General features: G+C 42.0%; 1 protein-coding gene across 1 annotated transcript; it reads right to left on the bottom strand.

Moving 5' to 3' along the window:
• Positions 1 to 24900, bottom strand: GPR137B (G protein-coupled receptor 137B). Its single transcript, XM_064509339.1, has 7 exons — positions 24348 to 24900; positions 15571 to 15620; positions 10391 to 10613; positions 7472 to 7625; positions 5229 to 5353; positions 2171 to 2295; positions 1 to 518 (listed from the first exon to the last, which is right to left on the bottom strand). Exons 1-7 carry the CDS (start codon positions 24714 to 24716, stop codon positions 407 to 409), a joined length of 1158 nt encoding a protein of 385 aa, XP_064365409.1. The 5' UTR covers positions 24717 to 24900; the 3' UTR covers positions 1 to 406.
• Between the last annotated feature and the right edge of the window lie 148 nt (positions 24901 to 25048).

Raw genomic sequence — 25048 nt, 5'->3', positions numbered from 1 at the left:
TGTGTTGTTTAGAGTATACTTTATACAATCATGTATTTCTAACCAAATACACAGTGTAAAAAATAAAAATCCTTAGAAAAAAGTTATGCCATTTAGCTCCATGAAATTTGCTCTTTTAAAATGAGCATAAAATGATTAAATTATACCCTATAACAACTCTATTCAAAGCCAAAAAATACCATGGCTTAGAACAGGGTATTAAGTAGAATGGGCTTCAAAGTTTAAATCATTAGCTTATACTTCTCCTTGAACTACAAAAAGCTTGTGGTAAAGACAAGTTCTTCATTTACTTGTGCATAGGAACACTCTTCTAAAAACCAAAGGGTGAAGAAAAATTGCTAAGCTTTGTTTTTCAGAATAATTATTTTAATATTGGAATGTCCTAGAATGCTGTAGTTGATTGAAGTTAAATAGGGCTTGGCCGGTCTGTGTCCAGTGTTGGATCTTGTTGAAGTGATCCTATGTAAGCCAGGAAGCTGTTGTTCTGATGTCCCCAGTCGTAGTAGTCTGGAGAGAAACTTTTAAAAAAAAAAAAGAAAAAAAAGAAAAAAAAAAAAAGAAAGGAAAAAAAAGAAGAATTGGTGACTGGCAGATTGGTTCTAGAGATACTTGGTTTGTTCTGGAGATACTTGGTTGGTGAATGGGGACAAAATGCAATTCCATAGATGCAGTTCTCACACTGAAGTGCAGAAACAACTCCTTCTCCCCCCCCCCCCCCCCCCAAGAAAACCCCACACCTTCTTTGGGATGTTAGTTATATTTATGATCTGTCAATTACTTCAGTTGAAGCATTTCCAGCTCATTGTCTGTTTCCTGGTTCCTCTAGTTCATTCCCTGCTTTCTGCTTCACTAAGCCAGAAGGTGGTTGAAAGTCCCAGTGCTGCACTGTAATGCTTCTAATCTACATGAAGTTCTGTCACTACAACAGAGTATCAGTGACAGACCAAACCTCCTGTGTCCATGTACAAGAGACTCATACTTGGTCAGTAACTCTGAAAGTGCCTTTTCTCTCACAGGCAGTGTGAGACTGCTGCCATGGCTGGTCTGGTTGCCACTGGGAGCTATGCCTGTGTTACCTGGGTGGGTAGTTCCTTCTTGCCTTTGTGTGGAAGGCTGTCTTTAGCTGTAGGCTGGATACTAGTCTGGAGTGCCCCACCTCTGGCATCCTCCATAGGACTAGTCCCTAGGTAGAAAACTAATAAAGAGATAGGACGGGAACTGTAAATAGTGAATAGCTAACTTTACTGAATCATGGTTTGGACTCAGAGCAAGTGACCACATAATCTTAGATAAATGAGTGATAGGAACTGGATCTAGATATGTTAGCTTTGGCTAGTGAGCAAGTCTTCATTTTAAGATGATTGATTACACTGATCTACTAGGAGCATGTTGTAGATATAGGAAGAGCAACTGAATTACAGATGCTGGAGTCATCTTTCAGGATAGGATAGTGTTCTTGCAGTGCCTTCCCTTCTCTGAATTACATGCTATCATTCTTTCTGTGAACTGCTTCTTTCTGGAAGTGTGGGTTAATCCTTTTTACTGTTCTGCAGGGAAAACAGGCTTTCTGTGCCATCCCCAAGTTGTGTTGCATAGGATTGCAGCAGTTAGGATGGTTTGCGTAAGCTTTTGGCAACTGGGAAAGCAAATGTCCCTCTCACTTCAGATAAACCCCGAATCATTTAGCTATGCTACAGAGCAACTGAAATCTGAGCAGCTTCTCACTGCCACTGTCACAAACTGCTGCCTGCACTCTCAGGCTTTTCTCTTCTTTGCCCACAACTGGTTAGCTGTTTTTCTAGGCCACCTTGCTCTCACACATGTACTAGTAAAAAGCACTTAGGCTACTCTTGAAAGAAACAGAGGACCAAACTTGCAATCCAAAGATCTGACCTCACTTTTTTTTTTTAAAGGGAAGCACACTGTTGCAGTTCTTAAATTATGTAACTGTTTTCATTGTTGTCTCCATGATTTCTCTGAGTGGCCCTTGAATCCTTACAGTCACTAACCACTGTCTTTTTGCTTCAGCTCCCCGCTTTTCTTTCCTGCCCCTGGCCAATTTATATGAGAATCTGAGCAGAACAATTTGCAGTAGTTTTTTGCAGTGTGACATCTCCCTCCTCTAGCTGCTCCCATTATGGGAAGCAAGCTGTTCCCTCTTGTATCTCACCTGCCCTGTACTCCCTGTGGTGCAATATTCCATGCTAGATCGTCATCGCTGTCATATCTGCGAGGGTTGTCAAAGAAATAAGATCTGGGACTGAAGCCATGGCTTGGGACCATTCCTGCATTGGCCTGAGGGAAGGGAAATGTCAGTCAGTAATTGCAACAGATAAACTGCTTGGTGCCTGACTTCTAAGAGAATTCACTGCAGACTTACCTCCTGGCTTCTGACATAAAATAGACAATCTTAAATTTGCTGTATACAATATCAATCTCTTTGCATTCTCTGTTTCTCTACCAGTATAATGATAGCCTACTGACCTTAACAGTTTTTCTTTTCCCCTCCTTATGGCTAACAGTTATGACCCACTTCCAAAACCACTCCCCAGTATGGTTCTAGTCTGTCTGCTGAATTCTTGTCTGCCCTGGACACTTGATGCTTCTAGCCAGTTGCCTTGAAGTAAGCAGCAGGGAAGCAGGATAATAAGCATGTAAAGAGAGTTGGTTTTATCTCCCACGTTTTGGAGCTCTTCCTGCTGGCATGTTACCTTCCTCATCTTGAGAACTGATCATGCAGAACCTTGGCACCCAGTTAAGAAACTATGGCTGAAAGGCTGCTGGGACCTCACTCAGCATTTTCAATGTCTACACAGTGTTTCAAGAGTCAAATCCCAAGGAAACATCCCTTGGCAAAACAGAGAAAGGGGGTATGCAAAACTCCTTCATTTATAAAGCATTTTGCTTTTTATTTCCCTAGGAATGAAAGTGGAAAACACAGGATTCAAAGGGTCACTTTGATTCTTGAAACACTGCATAGAGACTATGCACTAGGACCCAGCTGAGCCTTTCCGACTGATCCACTGCTTGTACCCCCAAGGGAACAGTGTTCCCTGCACCTGGTAAGCTTGGATGATATGTTCTCCTTGGCCTTAAGCAGGAGAGAAGTTTAACCTCTTATTATTTTTATATGTAAATGACTTTGATACAGAAGAACTAAAAATGCATTCATCTCTGTCTCCTCCCCGTTTCCCATATTCGTCTGTTTGAAGGTCTGGCAAGGCAAAGGACCGAGCATTACAGTTACCCTGTGTCAGCACTGAAGCACACAGACAGCAAGTCCCAGACTATAATCTTCTTTGAAGAGTAGAGCTTTACATCTAAACAGCACTAAACGTTGCCTCTACTCACACTTTTCATTTCTGAAGTCCTGAATAAAATGTATAAGCAAAGCACAACTGTTTCTTGGGGCTTTTTCCTTTCTACAAATAAAGAACACTCTGGATTTTTACTAAATCAGAGTTGTGTTTTTTGGGGGGTTTTTGTTTTTTTTTAATTAAAAGAGGGTTTGTTTTAATTCTATCCTCACGCTTTTTGGGCAAATGTTTTCTACCGCTGGGCCATTTCATACTTAACTGTAACAGTTTACTGAACATATTAGACTACAGTCCTGTGGCCCTTGGTCTCCCTCTTGTGGCAAATTTGCACTGAAGTTCAGTTTTGTCTTGCTACAGAATCTTTTGGGTTTGTTTCTTTCTTTTTAACATTGTTGTTTTCAATTTTCTTCTTACAATGATGTTTTCTACCAAAAATATTCTTGTTCTGTATAGAAAAAATTCACCAATAAGTGATCTGCTATGACAGATAATGTTCACCCTAAAAGGTACCCATAAAAGAAGTGGTATCACTGATTGACTCTTCTGAACGGTATCCTTAATAAGTTTGAGATTTAAGGCTTTCTGCAAATCAAAATACAAAGATATAATATTGTCTGTGCTAACTGCAGTGCTCTCCGACTTGTGAGAGAAAACTACGTGTTTGACTTCATTGGAGCTCTCATCTGAGTAGGATTCCAAGTCTTTATGTGGTCACTGTTTCATAAAGATCAGACGTCCCTTATTTTTCTTCTCTTGTGAATCTCTTTCACACAGTCCTAAACTGACCACCAGGTCTAGCCTTACTAAATTGACTTTAAACAAAGTGAGATCTCTTTGTACTCACATTTTGGAAAAGCAGTGCCACTGGGCTGTCTTTTTTAAAAATACTGATTCTTTTCTTTACAATTGTCCAGGGCTAATTCCTTGGCAGGAGTGACTCGGAGATTTTTCGGAAGGACACTGGAGTAAAGGGTAGGTTTCCTAGTGTGATGTCATGAAACACAGGTGAAGAGTAAGAAGGGCTTACTGTTACTGTTAACTTACTGTTACCCTTTCAGGTGGGGAGTTGTTACTTCCTTGTTAAGTTTGGCTTTATTATTGTCTCCGAAATTTGCATGTGAGAATAAAGACATGGCCTTATCTACCAAGTTATTCTATGAATTGCTTCACTTACTTATGAATTTGCCATTTGCATCCTCCTTGGGGAATATTAGCTTTGGTTTGGTTTGTCCTACAGAAACAGACATGTTACCCAGGTAATCCTGGCGCAGTGCTGATATTCTGTATGTGCCTGCCAACATATCCCATGCTAACCTGCTAACCTAGAGAGGTTGCCTGCAGCTATAAGAAGATGCTTGTCCATCTATTAATTATGTTACAGATAGTGAGGACATTTAAAGGTATCCTTACAATTCTCACCTTAATCTCTGTTTCAGTAAAACAGCCAACAAAAATGTCAGCTAGTGCTTGTCATCGGTCTTTGGCATGGAAATAATTCAATGTGCACAATGCTGAAAGAATCCAATCTATGCAGTCCATATGCAATTAAACAGCAGGCAATTGTTTTCATTGCTATCTATCTATGTGATAAAAGATCCTAATTTTATATAGCACACTTATTTTCCACTGACTCAAGTAACGACCATATTAACCCAAAAGAAAGATGACCCTGAGTTTAAACCAATTCCTGATTTTTAAGGTAAACTACTTGTCTGTCCTCTGGGTAAGTATGATGAATTTCTCCCATGAGGACTTAGTATGAAGAAGTGGGAAGCTTGGGTTGTTTTTATTCCGCCGAAAACACTTCGAAAAAGAGAAGTTAAAATGTAAAGCAAAAGCTCCCTCAGAAGCTGCACTCCTCAGACCTGCCTGGACATTACACTACCAGAATATATAACAAGTTGCACTCACTAGATCTTTTGTAGGGTTTCGGACACGGAAGAAATACACAACCAAGGAAGTTGGCAACAGCTCCCAGATGAAAAGGATCACTCCAAACACAATGTAACCTGCGTCTCCCAGCTGACATTTCAGATCTGCCTGTTGAAATGTCAAAGAGAAAAATGTTTACAAATGAAAATGGCAGCTTGTTTAAAAGGTGCAGGAGGCAACATGTCTTATTATAAAGGCCTATACTTAGGCAGCTGGAATGCTTGACAGCATGGCCAGAAACTCCATCTGGTAAAGCTGGATTAACCTGGCCAATGATTAAAGGTCTATTAAAAAGAATAAATATTCCATGTTTCTGGGTACATGGCTTCCCTTTGCTTTTAACTTCCCTCCTCCCTCTTTCTCCTCCTCCTATTTCTCCTTTGACAAAAATCTAAGTGCAATCGTTGCTTGCCAGGTTTTCAGACTGGGAAGAAAGTGATAAAAACAAGGTAATGAAAAACTAGTCTTCTAGCCCCTTTCCAGGTGGGAATAATATGTGAAGGAACAAACAGTGCCTAAGCCTCCAAGGGCATTGCTGGAAATCTGGCTTTTAAAATGTAAGGGTTGGATCCCTTCAAGTTGGTGCATGTTGTTAGCTTGAACTGTGCTGTTATTCTAGTGTTATCTCTGAACTCCTAGCTACCTTTCTCTCTATCGTTCACTGTTGTTGCAGAGGACAAAACCTGTCCTTTCATGTCTTTTGTGCAGGGGAAAGTGGGGTAATATTTCTGACAGGTGACCTGAGGAAGTACCACAGTACAAAAATGGAGCTGTACTATTAAAAGTGACTCTTTATTCTGGTACCAATATGAGCCTTCAGTTCCAGGCCCTTTTCACATGGCTCAAATTGTTTGCCCCAAAATCAAGGCAGCCCTTGATGTCTCATGTCAGACTGGATGTTCAAAAAGTGACAGTGGTTTTCTAGGTCCTAAAGCACTCCAGTAAGTTCCCTAAAATGGTGGGCTCTGTGTGGGAAACTGAACCAAATATCCCAGCCATAAAGTCCCAGCACCTGTATTCCAGGTCAGCAGCAATCAGCACAAGAGTTGCCTGCACTGCAAGTCCCTAAGAGTGTTGCAGCCACTGCAACACTCCAGGCGCCAACAACAGGAGGTAAATTCAGAGAGGAATCGCAGCCTAGGGCCCTTCTGCCTCAAATTAGTGCCCTCTAATCACAAGGAGTGGCACAGCCTAGCTGCACTCCTCTCAGCTGCGCTGGAGCAGGGGAGATCAGCCATCCCTTGATACACTCTACTTAAGTAACTCTTAATGAGGTCCTCTAGGCAATCTTACCCTACTGCTTGCCTACTTATTTGCAAATGTATCTACTGCTCAGCAGAAATTGTAAAGGCTCCAGCTTCGCTCAGCCACCCTGGCACTACGAGGCACTTGGATGGCTGGGAACATGGCTTGTGCTCTGCAGATGCTTGCTGAGAGGGTGGGGAAACACCACGTGACTGGGGCTTTGAGACCAAACAAAATTTACACGTGGTCCAGAGCCTGCCATTCTGGCTAGCCTTGAAGGAGTTGGAAAACTACTGAGACCTGAACAATATCCTCTCAATTTGTAAGGTAATTTTTTTTTTTTTAATAAAGTCTAAATCTACATGTTTCAATGTAAGAGAGGAGTTGGATGTCGAAACTTCATACAATTCAACAAAGAATCACCTGCTCATATTCTCAGGTACTTTTATCACTGTTAGTTTTCAATCATCTGAATTGTTACTTGCAATTAAAAGCTGACGAAAATCAGTCTGAGATTTTATAGATTTTATGACTGATAGAATTAAGGTAAATAACTCCAATGCACTGGATGGCAATGGAAGATTTTACAACAGCTTCAGAATCTAACATTTTAGTGGAATCAAATACTGTTTTTCTTCCTCTCCAAATACAATACATTCTTTCTAATGGACAAAACACTCTTTTCTAAACAACAGGATTTCTTTTTCTGAACATTATACTCATAGTAAATACAATACATTAACTAAAAGACCGATTTTCTTAATTGTTTGGTTAATGCACTATTTTAGCACTATTTCTCCTCCCCCCTCTTACGCTGCTGTTACCAGAAATGCATATTCCTGGAACAAAGCCATCTTAGTGCATTCAATAAGAAAAATCAATAGGATTTTATTATATAAGTGCCTCTTGTCATAGCATTTTGGAAATTAGCCATCACATACAGAATGAGTTTTTCTCATCAGCACTTATTTTCATACTTGCCTGATCAGACACGTTGTACCAATCGTAATCAAAAGAATTGACTTTCTTGGTTTGAGAAAATGATAAGATGAACAAGTTGTAACAGGCTCGTGAGGTATAAAGTAGTATAACAGTCACTCCTATACTTGTCACCTGACAGACAGATGAGCCCTGGAAGAGATTTAAACATAGGTTATAATTCATAAGGGAAGCTGACAACAACATTGTTTTGCTTGGACTTTTGGGGGGGGGGGGTGTCATGATACTCTGCCTAATGTGACTGATTTTTTTTCTCTTTCCTTTTATTTTTTTTAATCACTATAGCATTTTCCAGCTGATGGTAGCAACTCCAGCCCCCACTAAAATGGGTTGTGTCTCATTCCTGCTAATGTCATAGGAGTGTTATTTTCAGAGCAATGGAAGTATGTAAGAATTACACGTGGTATCAGATGGAGCAACAGAATTCAGCCTCCAGCTCTGCATTAGCTGTAAAGCATCCTGTATCAGATGCTGGTTAGCTAGTATGATGCAACCTTGCATCTTTTTACAGCTGCTTGCTGTGCACCCTCTGTGGGCTGGGTGTGCCTTGATGTCATTAAAGAGGAGTTCAGGGACTGGTCAAAAAAGCTAGCAGAAAATTAGTTTGCCTTCTTTCCCACCAAAATAATAAAACACATGAATTCAGAGAACAGTCGGGCTCAGGAATATTACAAAATCCACAGTGCCACTGATCTCTCTGATTGATTCCCTGCTTAAAACACCACTGGAACTACCCTGTCAAAGGGGCTATAACCTGCAGTGATGTCAGCAGTGAGCCAAGAGCCTGCTGTTATATGTGAATTGAGACCAGAAATACAGTATAGGGTGGTGAAAGCAGTGGCAAGACCAGCAAGCAGGAAATGCCACAAAGAGGAAATGTTTGTTAGGCACTTCTCTATTCTCCTTTTGTATTAGCAAGTCAAGGGTGCTGTCATGGAAACCAAGGGTGAAAAAGCAGAGAGAAGCTGCTGACTGGCACATACTGTATCCCAGTTCAGTGGCATTTACAGACCAGGGATAGCAGAACTATAGAGCAGAAGGGGGCTGGGTATTTCCCTATATGTGTTTCCCCATATAGCTGTCATTCTTGGGAGGGAGCTTGTGGTGCAGGGACTTTAACATTTAAATATGCTGCAGGTTTAACAAACTTTAATCCCACCAAGTACAAAAAAAAAGAAGAAACATGGCCTACTTTCACTGTCAATCACATGTACATGGTGGCTTGCTGAAGGGAGAATGCCTGGGTAAAGTAAAGGCAGAGGAATCCTTTCCCAGTCACAGGTCGCTAGAGAAGAGGGGAGCCCTGTGCTGGTAGCACGTCCAGCACAGAGCCAGCCCAAGGCAGCACCTAAAGTGAGGGCTGTGCACCTCCTCTGTGCTATCTTAACCTTGGCTCAGAGAGCCAGATCTGTCCTCTAGGCCAGACCACATAGGGGAATGCAGTAAGTCTGCATGAGTTTTCACCTTTTCACCAATCCATATCTCCGTACACCCAGAGCGCACATTATCTCCAATTCTACTTCTGTAACACCACTGCAGAGAACAGATTTTTCTCTTTACCTAGTGTTTCAGCACAACAGTAGCAGATTAAACCAGGATGTTTTTTCACTGCTGGCTCCAGCCTTCTGTGTCCATAAATATGTGCAGTCAAATCCTACTGGAAGTCCCCAGAGGAACTCCAATTTCAGGTAAGCAGAAAGAAGTAAAGCTCTCATTAATTCTCATTTCCACATTCAAACTTTCATCAAGTGAGTGTTCTGTATTTTCCTTTCTGCAGTAATGTCAGAGTTTGTTTGTTTGTTTGTGAAACAGCTTGAAATAGAGAAGACCAGGTTTCCAGCAGGAGAAGGAAACGGAACAAAGTAATCTACCAAAGCCTCCCTTAGGTTAACACTGCTTTGTTACAGAGATTTATGCTTCTGAGATTTGCAGGAGCAGAAAAACTTTTCTTGCTAGTAAAAATAATCCATTGCTCATGCCCTTTGGTCAGCAAATGACAGATTTGAAAGAAACAAAACAAACTAAGCTGCATTTTTAAATCTTCCGTTCAGCCATGAACTTTCAGTTGTGCAGTATGGTCAGATTTGATTAAACAGGAAAAATATTCCTTTTATCTGATTAAGCAAATGGAGAGAAGAATTTTACTGTAAGATTTTCTAAATACTAGCTGAAAAGTAAATTTTTGGAAAGGTTTGCTATGGTAATCAGTATTGGTTAACCTCTATTTATTTTAAGATTTAACCATTTACTGCAAATTGTGTGATGCCATCAGTAAACCCAGCCGTTTGATCACAGAATGTGTCCAAAGCTGTCAACCTAACAATAATTCTTTAAAAAAAATTTTGTAATAAAAGAGACTTTCCCCTGCTTCTGTCCACTGGACTGAATTTATAATGCTTAAGTCTTCTAAAATGCACTCTCACTATCTATAGGACAGTATACAAATTCATAAAAGGAGGTTGATATTCCTCTTTCTGGCTTATCTGCAGCACACTGCTACCTTAAATATTTAAAATAATCAGTCAGTAATTTGACAAGGTGAAGGATCCTAAAGTACAGACCACCTTTATGTAGTAGTACTGAAATGAAGTGGTTTTTTAGATGGGGGTCTGGAGAAAGCAGTATCCAACCGGCAAACAGCTGTGAGAAACTCCAGCTACTACCTTCTGTAAATTCTTTGTCTCACAACACTTTATTTTGAAGTCTCTGGTATTAGCCAAAAGCACCTTTGCTACAGCCTACTACTTAGTATCTCTGTGGGCAAGATGGACAGCTAGGTGCGAGCAGTGAAGTTTAAGGCCTCCAGCTCTCAGGGGATCTAAAGAATTGTAGGCCTTTGCTTTGCACTGCCGTTGTCTCCGAGGAGGTACTGTAAAAGAACTGAAAATGTACCTTACCTTGGACTCCAAGTAAATGTTGGCTAAAGACATCTTGGAAATCTTATACAGGCAGATGGAGAGTGAAACAGCGCACAGCACAAACAATGTGTCATTAATTGCCACCCGGACAGAGACAATGACTTTTCTCTCTGAATTCTCTGTTCTCACCAATACCGCACATGTTAAATTCACCAAGAGGAAGAGGAGACTTATGAAAAGAGAAGCCAGGTAGAGGGGCAACCTGGGAGGGTGAGGAGAAAACAGAGTTTTAGCAACATTGTTCAGCAAGTGGCAGTCATGAGATTGGTGCTGCACTCTGAGCAATGGAAGGCACACATCTCGGGGCTCTGAGAGCTCACAGAGAAACCAGCTACCCAAGCCCAAGTCGAAGTGCTCCAGCTTGCTGGAGAGATGAACACTGCTCATTTCAAACCTGCTTTTAAAGTTCTACAATACGCCATAAGAAACTAACGGCAAGCAACAAAGCATGAAAGTCTGTAGCAGAAACACAATGGCACAGTTCTTAAAAATGACTTTAAAAATGCATGTGTTTTCTTAGAGTGTGCACTTCATACAGCACAGACCTATTCTTCTGTGACTATTCACTTGCATAAGAAACCTTGTAAAAGGCTGAGCTGCTTGAAAAGGACTGGGTTTGATCTTGGTTTTAGTACATGATTATTCCCATGAACAGCATCACTGACTGCCAATGTCTGCAGTCAGATTGCATATTAAATTAACAAAGAGTCTAATAGGAGGAAAAATCTCTCAGGTACTAGCTCCCCAGCTCCTTTCTCTGTCCCTTTTCCTAAACACCTTGATCATGAGCAACTTTTTGAAAGGAGAATCAAGAATTTTAAGTATGCACATTGATTCTGAATTGGCATTTGCCATCCATGCCAGGCAAAGGATTCATTTGCACAACCACAGGAGCAGAGCTGGAACAGAAATGTGAGTGAGAGAGAAGCCCAGGAGCTGGGCTGTTTTCCCCCATCTCTTTTATCCATCTCCGCAGCACTGATACTTGCAATACAAGTATGCCATATACTGAAGGAAGACTGCTTTTAATTTCTCTTTACTCCTACACACAGCTGCAGAGCTTTTCATTAAAAAAAAATGAAGTGTGTATCCATTTCTGGTGTTGCTTATTTCATTATCACTGCTGACCAAGGCAATTTCAGATAAGGCTCATGAACTGCAGTCACTGAACAAGAGCTTTTGGTCCACAGCCCTTCATGTCTGCTGGGAATTTTGAATTTGGCTGATAGGAAATGCCCAGATTGTCTCTGAGGAATCAAAATCTGATTGTTTAAAAGTACTTTCACCCAGTGGTGATCTTTTATTTCCGCATGCTCATATCCTTTTGGGATGGTATCAACCCAGCTACAAAACTGAAGAACAGCTGGCTTTTTTTTGAGGACAGGAAAGGAAGGGGTATATCTTTGAGACCCTTCAGATGTGTAGCTGGGAGAACTGAAAGCCTAAAAACTCTGTTTGTGTTTACGAATCAATGCCCTTGTTCTCAGTTATATCTGGCAGTGAGCAGGGCCGCTGTCTTTTCTTTGTCAGCCACGGAAATTCCCTCTCGGGGGGGGAGATTATGCTCATTCTTAACTTTCTGGAGGAGGGCTCTGGTTTTAGGGCAAGTGGCTATAGATCACTCTTATAAACCTCACAGTCTAATGCTAGAATCATTGCAGTCCTGAAGCTCCTCTCTCACATGGCTTCCTCTGGAGAACTCAGTTCCCAATTGTAGTGATAGTATCTTTACAGCTTGTATTTATTAAGACTTCAAAAGTCTTTAAGTGATGGTCATATGCCTTCCTTCCCCTCCTCTCCCAAAGCCCATTTAATGGACTCATCTCTGTTCCCTGACTGCAAGGCAGGTAAAATTTCTCATGGGTGTTAGGCTGAGGAGGAAAGGTAGCCTCTTACACCTTGCCTGCTTGTGGGAAGAACATGCTCTCTTGTTGCTCAGCTTAGTCAGGGGGACCTTCTGCTTCAGTGTAGCCTGCATGTGCTTGATGCTGGCTTGCCACCAGCGAGGCTTAGAGGCTTCCAGGCCAGGCTCCTCCTTGCCTGGGTCTAGCAAAAAAAAAAAAAAGCACTGTAACACAGTCATGCCCACACACTCCTGTATGTGCCAGGGTGAGCTGTCATGGCCAGTCAGTTGTTCAGCTCTTCACATAATGATCTTCCATCCCCCTTATTAACATGATGTGGCTGGGGAAAGGGCTGCCTGTTTTGACAACAGAGGCATTGTTGCTGAGCCTCTGAATAAGCACCGATGGAGACGAAGGCTACATCTCTCATGACAGTTTTAGGATCTCTGCAACTGCAGAAAGCATTACTGCCTCGCTTAAAGGCAAAATGTGTCACTAAATCTCAGCTATCAGGGCACCTACAAGGGATGAATAAACATTTTTTTAGAAAACAGAAAGGCAGGGCAGGGAGGTGCTCCCACATTACACCAGTGACTATTTTCCAGCCTATTTTGCATACTCCTCATTTTGGGGCTGGTCCCTGAAAAGGAGCTCTGTGCAATAAAAAGGAGCTCTGGGGAAGGCATGTGCTAGAGTGTTCTGCTCTTGCTGTGCCAGGCTGGATGCACCCTCTAAGTTTTTGTTTGAATCTAAAATCAAACTTCAGCTGAATGCAGTGAGTTTTGGCTGGCTTAATGGGAAAATCTGTGTGAAACTACTGCATTTTGTGTGTGGTTTCCTCAGAAACCATACACGGTCTGAGGCTTGTGTGTAACCAGGCATGCACACACAGAACTGTAAGCCTCACCCAAACCCAGTGATTTTAAGAAATCCCCAAGCCCAGGGAGACGTGCAGCAGGGCTGTTTAAATATGAAGATCGGTTGGCACAGGCCTGACGATGAGCTCTTTTGCTATAGTGACTAACAACATGAAGGCTGTGCTGAGTAAAGTTCGCTTTAGATTCTGTATCTCTGACAGCATTTTATCGTTTTTTTCATTATCTGGAAAGATCCTGATTTCTGAGACCTGTGTCAATACACAGATGCAGTCCTACTTCACTGCTGCCCAGTTCCTGTAGTTGTTACCTACTGCAGGAATGACAACACCAGGCAACAAGGCCTGAGATTTACTAAAGAAAATAAAAAAAATCAAAAACTGAACATTCAGCAATGAAGAAATATCAAATTCAGTAAGCACAGACTCCAGCCCCTGTCTCTAGGCCAAAATCATTCATTTCTCACTGGCCTATTCTAGCTAATACACATTGGTATATTAACTACCTGAGTGTGTTTGTATTTACACCACTTCGGTTACCCTATACACGAAAGGTCAGCTTTATATGGCCCTTATATGCAGGTGAACCACATCCATGCTAAGAGCGGTAAACATTAAAACAAAATACTAATCAGGTCCTTCACCAGCAGAGCTGCACAAGAGGAAGAAGGCTAGGCCAGACCCAAGAGTGCTCTGTTAGAAATGCAGTAAACAAGAGGCAGGGTAGACATGAAGCTGTGGTGGGGTGGGTAGTCTGTACAAGAGTAACTCAGATCACAATACATAAGTATTTAGGAATGGAAATGCTCCAAGAGCTAAGTGCAGGGTGCTGATGTATTCATTCCATACCCATTGACTAAAAGTCACAAGCCCCCTTTGCTTCAAAAAAGACACTTTCAAGCATTTTTTCAAGAACAAAGCCTTGCCACAAACATCAGTAGCAAATGAGGTTCAAAGCTCCTGTCTCACCTTTAAAGCCAGCCAGGAACATGCTCACAGATCTGCCTTGCACCACCCTCTCCTATGGCCCAGGCTTTCTGCAAAACCTTCCTCTTTGTTCCTTGTGGCTACGTGTATTGTCAGAGGCAGGCATGCTCTGCCACTCACTCTGAGGGCTGGCTGGGGACCTGGCTGGTGTGTGTCATGTTTGTCGGCCAGCCCACGCTCCTGCGTTTCCTTCCCATAGAAACCAAAGGGGGATGCCAATTTTTGTGCCATGGTGCTGACCAGGGAGCATCCAGTTCTTGCCCCTTGTGGTTTGGGATGTGGCCAAGGTGTGCGCACAGACCCACTAACTTGGAAGCATTCCTGGCCCCACCAAACAGAATGCAGCCTTTCTGTTCTCACCCTTACATTTGCTAAGTGAGCTGCTCTCCAGCAAGGAGCCCCTCATGTCTCAGTCAGGCAGCAAACCCTGCCTGGCCCATACCCTTACTGGTCACCAGCCCCAGCACAGCCTGCCCCAACTCTGCTCTCCTCATACATTATACCAAAGACGGTTTCTGAAACACTTGCTGCAGACCTCTGCCTCTCCAGCTGTATCAAAAGCAAGCCTGATAACAAGCTTTCCAGGTCAAGAACAATTTTAATATTTGACCTGTTGATACAGTATCATATCCTGCTGAACAGTCAGCAAGCAACGGGTCAGATTACAGTTGCAAATTATTCTGCTCTCCTATCCTGACTTTAGATTGTAAATTCTTTAAAGAAGAGATAGCCTCTCTCTCTTATCCTAACTAAACAACTTTGCCTTTGACTGAGGCTTCTAGGTATTGCAACAATAAACATTAATTTATTGAACTCTTCTTCAGCTTCCTGGACATCTACCACCTTTTGGGGAGCTTTTGAGTAGTTTCTGACAATTTCTCCATCTCAAACAAGATCTCAAACAAATCCCTTACATAAATGCAAAGCTGCCATAACCTCAACTCTCTGGAGTTATGGGAAGTTATCTGCATGCTCCCAGACACATCATCAAGTTGAATCTCTCTACCTTCTTCCCTTCACAACTCTTCTCTCACCTTCTCAAAGCTTTTGAGTCTCTCTTTTATTACCACTGGCCTCAATTCTGAATTAAGACATATTCAGTCTCACTCATTCCTGTCACAATGAATACATCACCCTGCTACCTTTATCAAAGCACTGGATCTGAATTCATCAACTTACAGAGTTTCTTTAAGAACCTGTAAACAGATCACCAAGGTCAGTGTTTCCTGCTTGCAATTGAAATACTTGCCTTTGAAATATCTGAATGTCTAAAAATGGTGCTTGTGTTGGGAAATGACACAGACTTCGAAATGTCACAGCAGAGAAGTTGGTGTCAGAACCATCATTCATCATTATAAAACATTCGTATATAAATATGAGTAGTTATGACCACTGCATATTATCAAAGATGTTTCTCCGAGTACATGGCTATTTTTCTTTACCACAGTTCTTACCTGTATTTGAGTAGCTCCGGGGAATATTTTGACTTAGCCTTGAAAATCACCTGAAAAACAGAAAAATATTGCATCAGACATAGGATACATGCAAGTAAAGAAAGACGCTGTGATCCACAGGAATCCTGTCTCACATCACATGAAATGTAATGACAGGTTTCACTACACAATAAATTTGCATTTATGGCTTATCCACGGCAGGCAACCTATAAACAAACTATTAAAACCACTCAGCAGGAGATTAAGATATACCTGTATACAAATTGTCTGCATCATTATTTTTGCTTATTTTGGCTTGGGAATTAGGTCCTTTATACCAATATACACAAAAGGACCAATGCCAGTACAATCAAAACGGTAAATAATTATGCCCTTACGTGACCTATCAGTTCATGTCTCTCGTGCAGATCAGCTCACAGTGGCATATTGGGTCAGATGCTCTATTCACATAAAGAGCCCTTAGTACCCTGCCCATAGTACGCTGGCCTGAAACTGGATATATATGTTTAAACATGTCATATTACCAGAAGGATGTCGGTGAGAACCAAACTCCTTGTTCTACTCTGAGGTGTGTTTGGCTTCCACTGACTATACGTTCACTAAGGGAACAGTACATATTTTTACAGTGAGATAGCTCAGGCACAATATTATCTTGCTGTAGCAGAAAAGACAAAATAATGACACTTTCGTTGCACAGTAGCTATGTAATATCAGTCCCAGGTGTTTAACTACCATGAGAAATTATAGAGAAAGATATTAACAGATTTTTGTATCTTGATTCAAAAAAAAAGCTTAAAGGAAAGCATCACTAAGGCTTTTTCATAAGCTAACACAACTCCAAGCAAACTCAATTTATAAAGGTCATTTATTTAAATTCAGCAGCCTACACTGAAACATACTGATTACTAGTATTACAAAAAAATCATGCTGCATGATTTATTGAGGGTTATTTCCTAATCGTTTTCTTCTCAACTTATCTTGCCTTACCCATTTCATTTGGCTTTGCATGCACTTTATTGTATCTTGCATAATAACTGCTAGGATTACCATACTCTCCCAAGGAAACAGGACGTATATGATCACTGTGTATTTGTACGCATGTGTCTGCCTGTGAACCTGTCTACCTGTCCCCCACTAAGTTTTAAATGGTCTGGTCAGAGAATTGAAGACAGAATTCTTGAAGTGTCAAAGACATGACCTTTCTATCACCCTCTTAAAAAACAGTGACTCGATAGAAGTGAGGGACCCTGTAAATGCATCTCATATATGCAGAATACTGCATAATGATCCTACATGTCACCCTAGATGAAAAACTCTGCATACGAAAGTACCATAAGGAATGCCCCAGTTACAGAAACAGCTTCAATCACAGCTCAAAGTCAAGCATGAGACATAGATCTGGAAAAATCAGGCTTCACTTGTTCCAGTGCTCCTGGAACAACTTGTCATTTAACTCCTATTCACCATAAATAGCTGCCTTAACATGGAAATTATTTCTGTGGTACATCAGTCTGCTTACCACTAGGTGAACAGAGCATTTTAGCAGGTCTTTCAAAAATAATAGCTGAGAATAAAATTGAGAAATTGAAAAAAATCCCTAAAAATATTCTGCAACCATCAACACTGTTTTCAAATAGTTAACACCTCTGGCACCATCCCTTATAAAAGATTTTTGTGATTCATTATCCAAATACTTAGATCATGAACTCTCACAGGAATTCAGGAGCAAGTTTTATATTATTTACTTGCTACTTGAAGGGAAGGTATAAGAAGCTTGTAAATGTTTCATGTTTCTGTGGGGCAGTTGGGGGCTGGCAGTTTTTAGAGGAGGGATGGGGTTCCAAATACTTCCTGTACCCTTTTTGTATGAGACATTTTGCCTACCTTGATTATTCTGGATAACACTGTGGTCAACTGGGGAGTAAGCAGGTTTCTGATGTCACTTAAACTGAGCAAGTAAAACTTGTCTCTAGGGCCATTCCACAATCCTCACCTGTTCTGAGTAGCACTTATTCACACATTGTACCATTAATTTTGACAACTTTCAAGAGCAGCGCTGAACACAAGTGTTCAAAGCTAGTGTGCAGAACTGCAGAAGACAAGCAATTTGCAGTGGGCCATGAGTGTGGACTGGGTCCACAAAACCTAGGAGATTCACAAGCTCTGGAATGCCATCTCCTGTGGTCCCCCAACAAGGACCCACTCACCTCTCTAATGTCACAGAGCACTCCTGTCACAAGACACAGTGCAAGTCTGCCCTTCTCAGCAAAAGCTCCATGGCTAACCTAGCTAAAACCAGACATGACATGCTCCCATTACAGGTAATTTGCAGGACAACATCTCTAGAGGTGAGACCGCCAAAATGGCTGTGTTATTGTGACTCTACATTTGGTGGAACTGTCCCAGTGGACAATGTGCTTCTGAATTTTATCAGAGCAAAATGACCATTAAGAAAAAAAATGAAGACTACACAGAGAGAAAGCTGTAGTGTAAGGCATGGGCACTCTTACAAATTCATCACTAGACAGAAATACAGCTGGCCAGAGTCTACTACCTTCACTTACACTGATAGTGTCTTATTCCATGAGCACCCTTGCTGGAAGCAGTGTGACTGTCACAAAAAAAGGGCTGTTCAGTGGGATTAAGGATGTCAGAAGCTGATCTCAATACACCTTACACACATGGGTGCTGCTTTTTGCTTTTAAGTCATTTAACTGAAAGCACCCTGCAAGAAAAGACTGGTTGCTCAATGGCCCCTCCCCGCAAAAGCGTTGAGAAAGCTTCCAGTCAATATCTGAGTCATCTAAGCAAGTCCTCCAGCAAACCAGAGCAAACCAGGCTACTCCTAAGAATAGACTAATGAGAAAGCAGAAGGCAGATTTTTTTAAAAAAAGATCTTTCAGAGAGCCCCAAGATGAATAGCAACAAGGAAAAAAATCAGCCAGTGAAATTCCTTGCTAATTTTCTAATGTCTAAAAGCTTACTTTTTCTTCCTAAAAGCATTTCCCCTTTTGCTTGTTCTTTAAAGTAGAAATATACTGTTTTGATTCCTTGTTTTTACTGAAGAACTGGAAACCTCAAATGAGATTCTCACACTCCCTCCTCCACTCCCCTGAGGTATGTCTGGCATACAGAACTGCAGCAGTACAAAAGGGCTCCAAAAAGCCCCTGAGCCAAGGAAAATTCCTCTCTTGCAGGACCTGATGCAAACTGCTGCAAGCTAATCTTGCAGGATTTCCTACCAGGGCCCAGCAGAAGACCAATGGTGGGGTTGGCAGGAGGGCCCATGGGCAGTGCAGATGCAAGTTAAGGGGGCTCCTGCTGTGGCTATGCAAGTTACATCAGGAGCCACTCAGGCCCTGTAAGCAGCAATCAACCAGGTGTCAAAGCCAAGTCACATATGCCTAGAGCAAAAGAAAAAAAAATCTTACTGGAGCAATTTTCAACTCATGCTCTGACGTAGCTGAGCTGATATGAATGTTGGCATAGACCTCCAGCGTACCCCTAGGTCTAGCTAATCAATTCACTTTTACAGGAACCACAGCTCACCATAAAGCTTCAGGTATGTGTTAAGTGTTTGCATGTATCTCAAGGTCGCTGTTTGCACAGGAATGAAGTTTACCTTTATTAACCAGTTCTCATGTCAGAAAAATTGCAGAGTTCAGAGCATGCTTTTCCCTCTCAGATCTTTTCACCACTGCCCCTCTCCCTTCCTCTGCCACATTCCATGCAAATCTCTCTTTGCACCTTGCAAACCTGCCTCATGCGGGCCCAGACCACCCCCATCAGCTTGTACTCCTTTCCCCCATTGTGTATGTTCCAGTCCAAGGCCCACGTTTCCCTTCTCTCCTTCTCTCATGTTCATTCTTTCATGTTAAATATTCCTACATTTGGATCAGATTCCCCCAAAATATGCCCAGTCTTCTCTCTACTCTCTAAACTCTACATGCTTTGCAAGGCCTACTGACACGGACAACATGACTCACTACCATATGCAGCCTTGTGTAACTTCGTAAAACTAGTACAGGTAGGAGAGGGACCATCATGGGTCTAGCGGTCACAGTAAACTTGCATGTATAGCCTTCCCATCAAATCGTTTGCTAACTCAAATCACCTTATTCCCTCTGTCAGATGCTGGCAGACAGCATCTCTGTGCGCAGTTCTACCTTCTCTCCTATAGACCCAACACATTTGCTGATGCTTTACCACCTGTATTTTGACTCCTGTGTAGTCTTACGTACATCTAGAGCATGCTTTAAATTAATACAAAGCTCTGTAAAAAACGGTATATTATTTTTTATTAAAAAATAAATACTAAATAAAAAGCTCTTTCTGTTCTCTCACTGGTGGTATTACTTTTAAAATTCTATCCAGAGTAATTAGAGGATAAGTTCTCTTAATTTTCTTCACTGAGATAACATGTACCTCAGTTAGAATTCCACTGAGATACGTAACCTCTCTGAAAGTGCTGCACTGGCTTTACCCCACCCTTCAAAATACTTCTAGCATGGCCAGCTCCTCTCGAACCTGTCTTACCCTGCACAGGCTCTCTTCATTTGAAAGTCCCTGATTTTTATCAGTCCTGCCTAGGAGGCAGGGTAAACTTCCCAATCCGGATGCCAGAGAAAGGGAAGATGGTTAGGGAAGAGGAAGGAGAGGTAAATCCACCTACCAGACCCTCTCCACCTATACAGCCTCCCAGTTCTTTACCTCAGCACCACTTTCCCTAGGTGCTTGAGAACGTAATGGCTAAATCTATAGCCCAACAAATAGCTTGCTGTGCCTGGCCACAGAATGGGGCTGGGATTTCCAACATCCCCTACCACTCAAAGTCTTCTGCCTTGACCTTGTTTTTTGACTCTGTAACCCTCCATCCTAGCCTTCCTCCTCCTTCATTTGTATCCTGTTCCCCAGGGAAATGTAAAGTCTGAAAGAAACAGAACAAATTGAAGCAAGCCCTTCTCCGCCTCCCCCCACCCCACCGCCATAAAAGGCAAGTTTTTATTTTCTTTTATTTTCTTTCCCAGATCCTTTTTAAACTTCTGCCCACAGCACTGACTGCAAAGCACGAGGACTCATCTCAGTCTCCCCTTGCCACTGGCAGGGGAAAATGGAAGATTTAGCTAGGCAGGGCACAAACAAAAGAGTGCTTGAGTGCTGGGATTCTCACTGTCCGATTCGGTTAAAGTGGAAAATGTTAATTGCCAATTTACAGTCTTTATCAAACAGCCAAAATAAAACTGTGGGAGGTACAGGTGTGAGGCAAAGACATCTATGGGCTTTTCAGTCTCTGTAGGTGGAAATGCACACTTCTGTTCACTATCTAATGGACCAGGGAGTTTCTCTGGCTTGGTACTATGTGGTTATTCGCAGGCATTGGGCTGTTGTTTTATGAAAGTGCCACTGGATCTCATTTTTATTTAAGACTTACTTTAATGATTTCTAAGTAAACAGAGGCTTATCCTGAGAGGTAGGTCACATATTTCTTTCCTTTATAAGACAAGAGAATGAATACAGACAAAGGATTAATAAATTCTCTTCAGCTGTCTTACTAGAGACCATGTGTATTTTCTGCAGTACATGATTTCTGAGAGGAGATAATATTATCTATGCCTTACCTTCGGCACCCTTTTTATTCTGCCATAAGTAGGGTATCAAGACAGTAAGAAACGGCTCTGAATTAGGCACTCAACCTCATGAACCCTAAGGAACTGTTCTGAGTCAAAACTCTTTTGATTGTAACTTCTCTGCTGTCTATTGGTCCCCTGGTTTATCATCCTGCCCCAATGCATTAGAATTCCTTCTGTTCTTTCTGTTGCAGGTGATGCACAAATCTGGGAATAACCCCTGCCATGCTGACGCCATTGTGGCTTTTTTGTCCTGCTACAAAAAAGATACAGTCCAAATTTGTGACCACATTGCTTAGGGATACCTATTATAAAGACAACAGTTGTGGCTAACTTCCTGTCAGATTCAAAGCTGCTTATTATTTTAAAAAATGCTTTCAGGCGCTTGTCAAATGAGTTTTTTTCTTTGGCTAGGAGGATCTCCAACTTTCTGGAACTAATTTTTCATCTCGTATCCATATCTAAAAGTGTTCTTAGCAGTGCCCCATGTAGGAATGCTGTGTACCATACAACAGATAATAAACACTCTCAAGCTCCAGACTCATGAGGTCTCTTCTAGTCCTCTGTTCCTATGCCATACCTAGGTAATTTCTTTTCCTCTAGCTTAGCATCAGTTAACTAGCATGGTTCCCATGCAATGAGACACAGCTGTAGTCCCTTTCCTTCTTTCTGGAGAAAAAAAGGGATAAAAGTTGCTTCTAAACAGGTCTGTGAAGTTATAAGCCATTACTGAAAACAAAATTCTCTCTGCCCACCCCTTTCACACTAGTTCTTGCTTGTCTACTGTGGAAAGCTAGATGCACATTAAAAATACAGTGTCAAGAAGATGCTGAATTTCAAGCCAAGCCACCTTTTAATGGTTAGAAGTAAAGAATTAATAACAGTGAATTAAAAGTCTGTGCATTGATTCCATGTCTTACATTATATTCTTACAATGGCTGTGCTTGTATTTCTTAAGGCTTTGTTTTGGCTGGGGAGATATTTGAGATGAGATTTCACCGGAGCAACCAGCTCCAAAACAAACAGTAATACTAATAATATGCTTGTCTACAGTGGCTCACAATCTTTATCACAAAGTCTTAAAGTGCTTTTAAATACTGTTTCAAAAGCCTCACAACAGCTATGTAAGACAGGTAACCATTACACTCTTATAGAAGCGCTCAGAGGAAGATTGTGAGGGCTCATGGTGAACAAAGCAGAAACTGTGTTAAAGGCAGAACCAACAGCCTTAGCATTTTTCATGTTTCCAACCACTGACTCGTACTTCCTTAACGATATCAGACAGAAATGCCAAAAATAGGTTAAAAGGACGTATGAGTGCATTCTGTTTGCTCTCTCCTTGGATTTTTCCTCAGACAAAAGGAATCAGTTACTACGACACTAAGCCCCTAAGTGCTGGCACTCTAATGCACAGAGCGCAGACTGCAATGCATTCTCTGTGCTCATTTCATCCTCAGCTTCTCTCGCCCAAGAGCCAAGATACTACATTCTGCTTTCAGACTTCAATGGGAGCTCTACATATGTGTCCGAGGGAAGAATCTGGCCCAGGGCTAAGATTTACTCCCAACTGCTGTGATGGTGATGGACTCTGCATGATGATGGACATTTGCCCCTTGAGAACTGCACCATCAGCAAATGCCTCTCACAACAGCTGTGGGATAAAGCATAGGTCACTACATGCCTGAGCTGGATTTGAGTAGCATACAGATGAAAGGTTCCTGTAACTCTCTGATATATCTTAAGTCCAGAGGAGTGGAGCAGAGTGTGTTAGTAGGTGTTTCAGACACTGAATCCAGAAAAGCAAATAAACGTGCAAAAAAGTGTATGTGGTTCTAAGTATTTAATATTCTCTACTAAAGTCCTCTTCTAGCTTTCATGCTTACCATCTCTGCTTTTACAGCTCTGGGTTGGCAGCTCTCACAAGCAGCCTGATCTCTCCAGCCAGGCTGTTCAGAATTTACAGTCCTGTGGTAGCTGCAACCACTACAGAAGCACCCAGATCCAGGCTCTGAGCTGGTCCCTAGCAGGGCTCATGGCAAAGCCCAAAGAGTCCTGAGCACTGTTGTGGGTGCTGCAGGGCTGGCTGGTGCTCTCATGGCCCAGCTACACTTGCGCTGGGAAAGCAGCCTTTGCCACAGGTCATCTGAGGACAGGCTTGGCCTCTCGCTCAAGGCACTGGAGTGGGATTCGGGAGACACCAAATCAAATCCCTGCCCTCCTGGAAGCTTCCTGTGAGATCTCAGGCAAGCCAGGCAGCCTCTCTTTGCCTCCCAGCATGCTAACATCCCAGCCTGCAGCCCAATGCTAAGACACCCAAGCCCACGGTAAGTGCTTCCAAGCAAGTCTAACTGCAGCAACATGGAACGCTGTGCAGCCTAATTCATCTGGCTTCTTAGCTGTCCATAGCATAGATACCCTCTCAAGGCCTCTTTCCAAAGCACAGATACTATTCCCTTCCCCCTCTATACAGCTAATTTACCTTTACATCACAGTGCCCTTGATGCAGAAGGTGTACCTCTGTACAGCACCTAGCACTTAACAGGGGCCTAGACACAAATAGCACTCAGTGCTATTTGCAATACAGATCGTAATAGATACTTGAGGCTGCAGTAGGACCGTATCAACAATTTGACTATTGATACACAGAAGAGAAATCTACTCGCTCAGAAACATGTTAACCAATCTACGCAAAATCTGAGGGGGCGGGGGGCGGCTGTCAGCAAAATTAGAAATCACAATTCTGACTGCACACAGAGATCAGGTTTGCTAAGCCAGGAAGCTAATGGGGTCTAATAACAACAACAACAACAACAACAACAATAAAGAATAACAACAGAAAGGCACTTTGGAGGTCTAACCTTCAAGCTCTCCTGTAAAATTTTTTCCCAATCTTTAAATTAAATGACAGCATTTTAATGGACAGTAGATATATTCTTTTGCCATTCCTGAAGCAATCACTTCAGGCTCTGGTTTTCATTGTAACACTGATTGGTTGTATATAGATCAAAAGTTAAATTCCCAACCAAATACTTGATACGTGCTTCTTGTCCTGCCCAAGTACATTAGGAAATTACATCTTTCTCATGAACCTCAAAAAAATAATGCTTTACCATTATGTTAGATTTAATCAGCCAAATCTTTGTTGCTTACCTGCGTGAAGTAAAGATTCATCAGGGTCAGGGTGAAAAACTGGAGGCAGACTGGGAAGCAATAGAGAAGCCAGAAGATGAAGGGGCTGAAAGAATTTGCTGTGACAAAGTCTTTGAAGTAAAATGAAAAGAGCACAGTCCTAAGAGAGGCCCAAAACAAGCACAGAAACAGAAAGACAGTTTGGTAACTGAACCTCTTGTGCCTGTAGTGAAGGACCAGCCAGAGCTGGACGTAGATGAACACAAAAAGAAGTGAATAAAAAACAGTATATACAATGGTCAGGCCCAACTTCACATACGGAGGGACAGCTGGCGTCAGGGTCGGCGGAAGGGTGTCATTTTTCAGCGGGTCCCACTCAGGGGCCTCCATTTGATATCAGGAATAGTCAGAATTATTTATTAAGTTTGGCTGCTGCTGTTGCCTCCTCCTCCTTCTCCTTTCATCTTCCTACAGCATAGGAATCAAGAAAATGAAAGAAAACAAGCTGCACTTCCTCTCTGGCAGCTCACTGTGGGCTGGTAGCACATGATCACAATTCAGAATGATTCATTAGGACTGCCTTTGTCAGCAATTGGCAGGGAACAGCTCAGAAAGCTGCCCTTTGCTGATGCTTGTGTACGAATCTCTACCATCCTTCAGAAACAAAGAAATCCACCAGCCCCTAAGCAGTTTACTGCAGAATATTTTCCTAAGGAAAATTA

The sequence above is a fragment of the Dromaius novaehollandiae genome, chromosome 3 (assembly GCF_036370855.1).
Source record: "Dromaius novaehollandiae isolate bDroNov1 chromosome 3, bDroNov1.hap1, whole genome shotgun sequence".
Classification (NCBI taxonomy): domain Eukaryota; kingdom Metazoa; phylum Chordata; class Aves; order Casuariiformes; family Dromaiidae; genus Dromaius; species Dromaius novaehollandiae.
The sequence above is the reverse complement of the archived record's forward strand: the minus strand, read 5'-3'. Positions and strand labels throughout refer to the sequence as shown.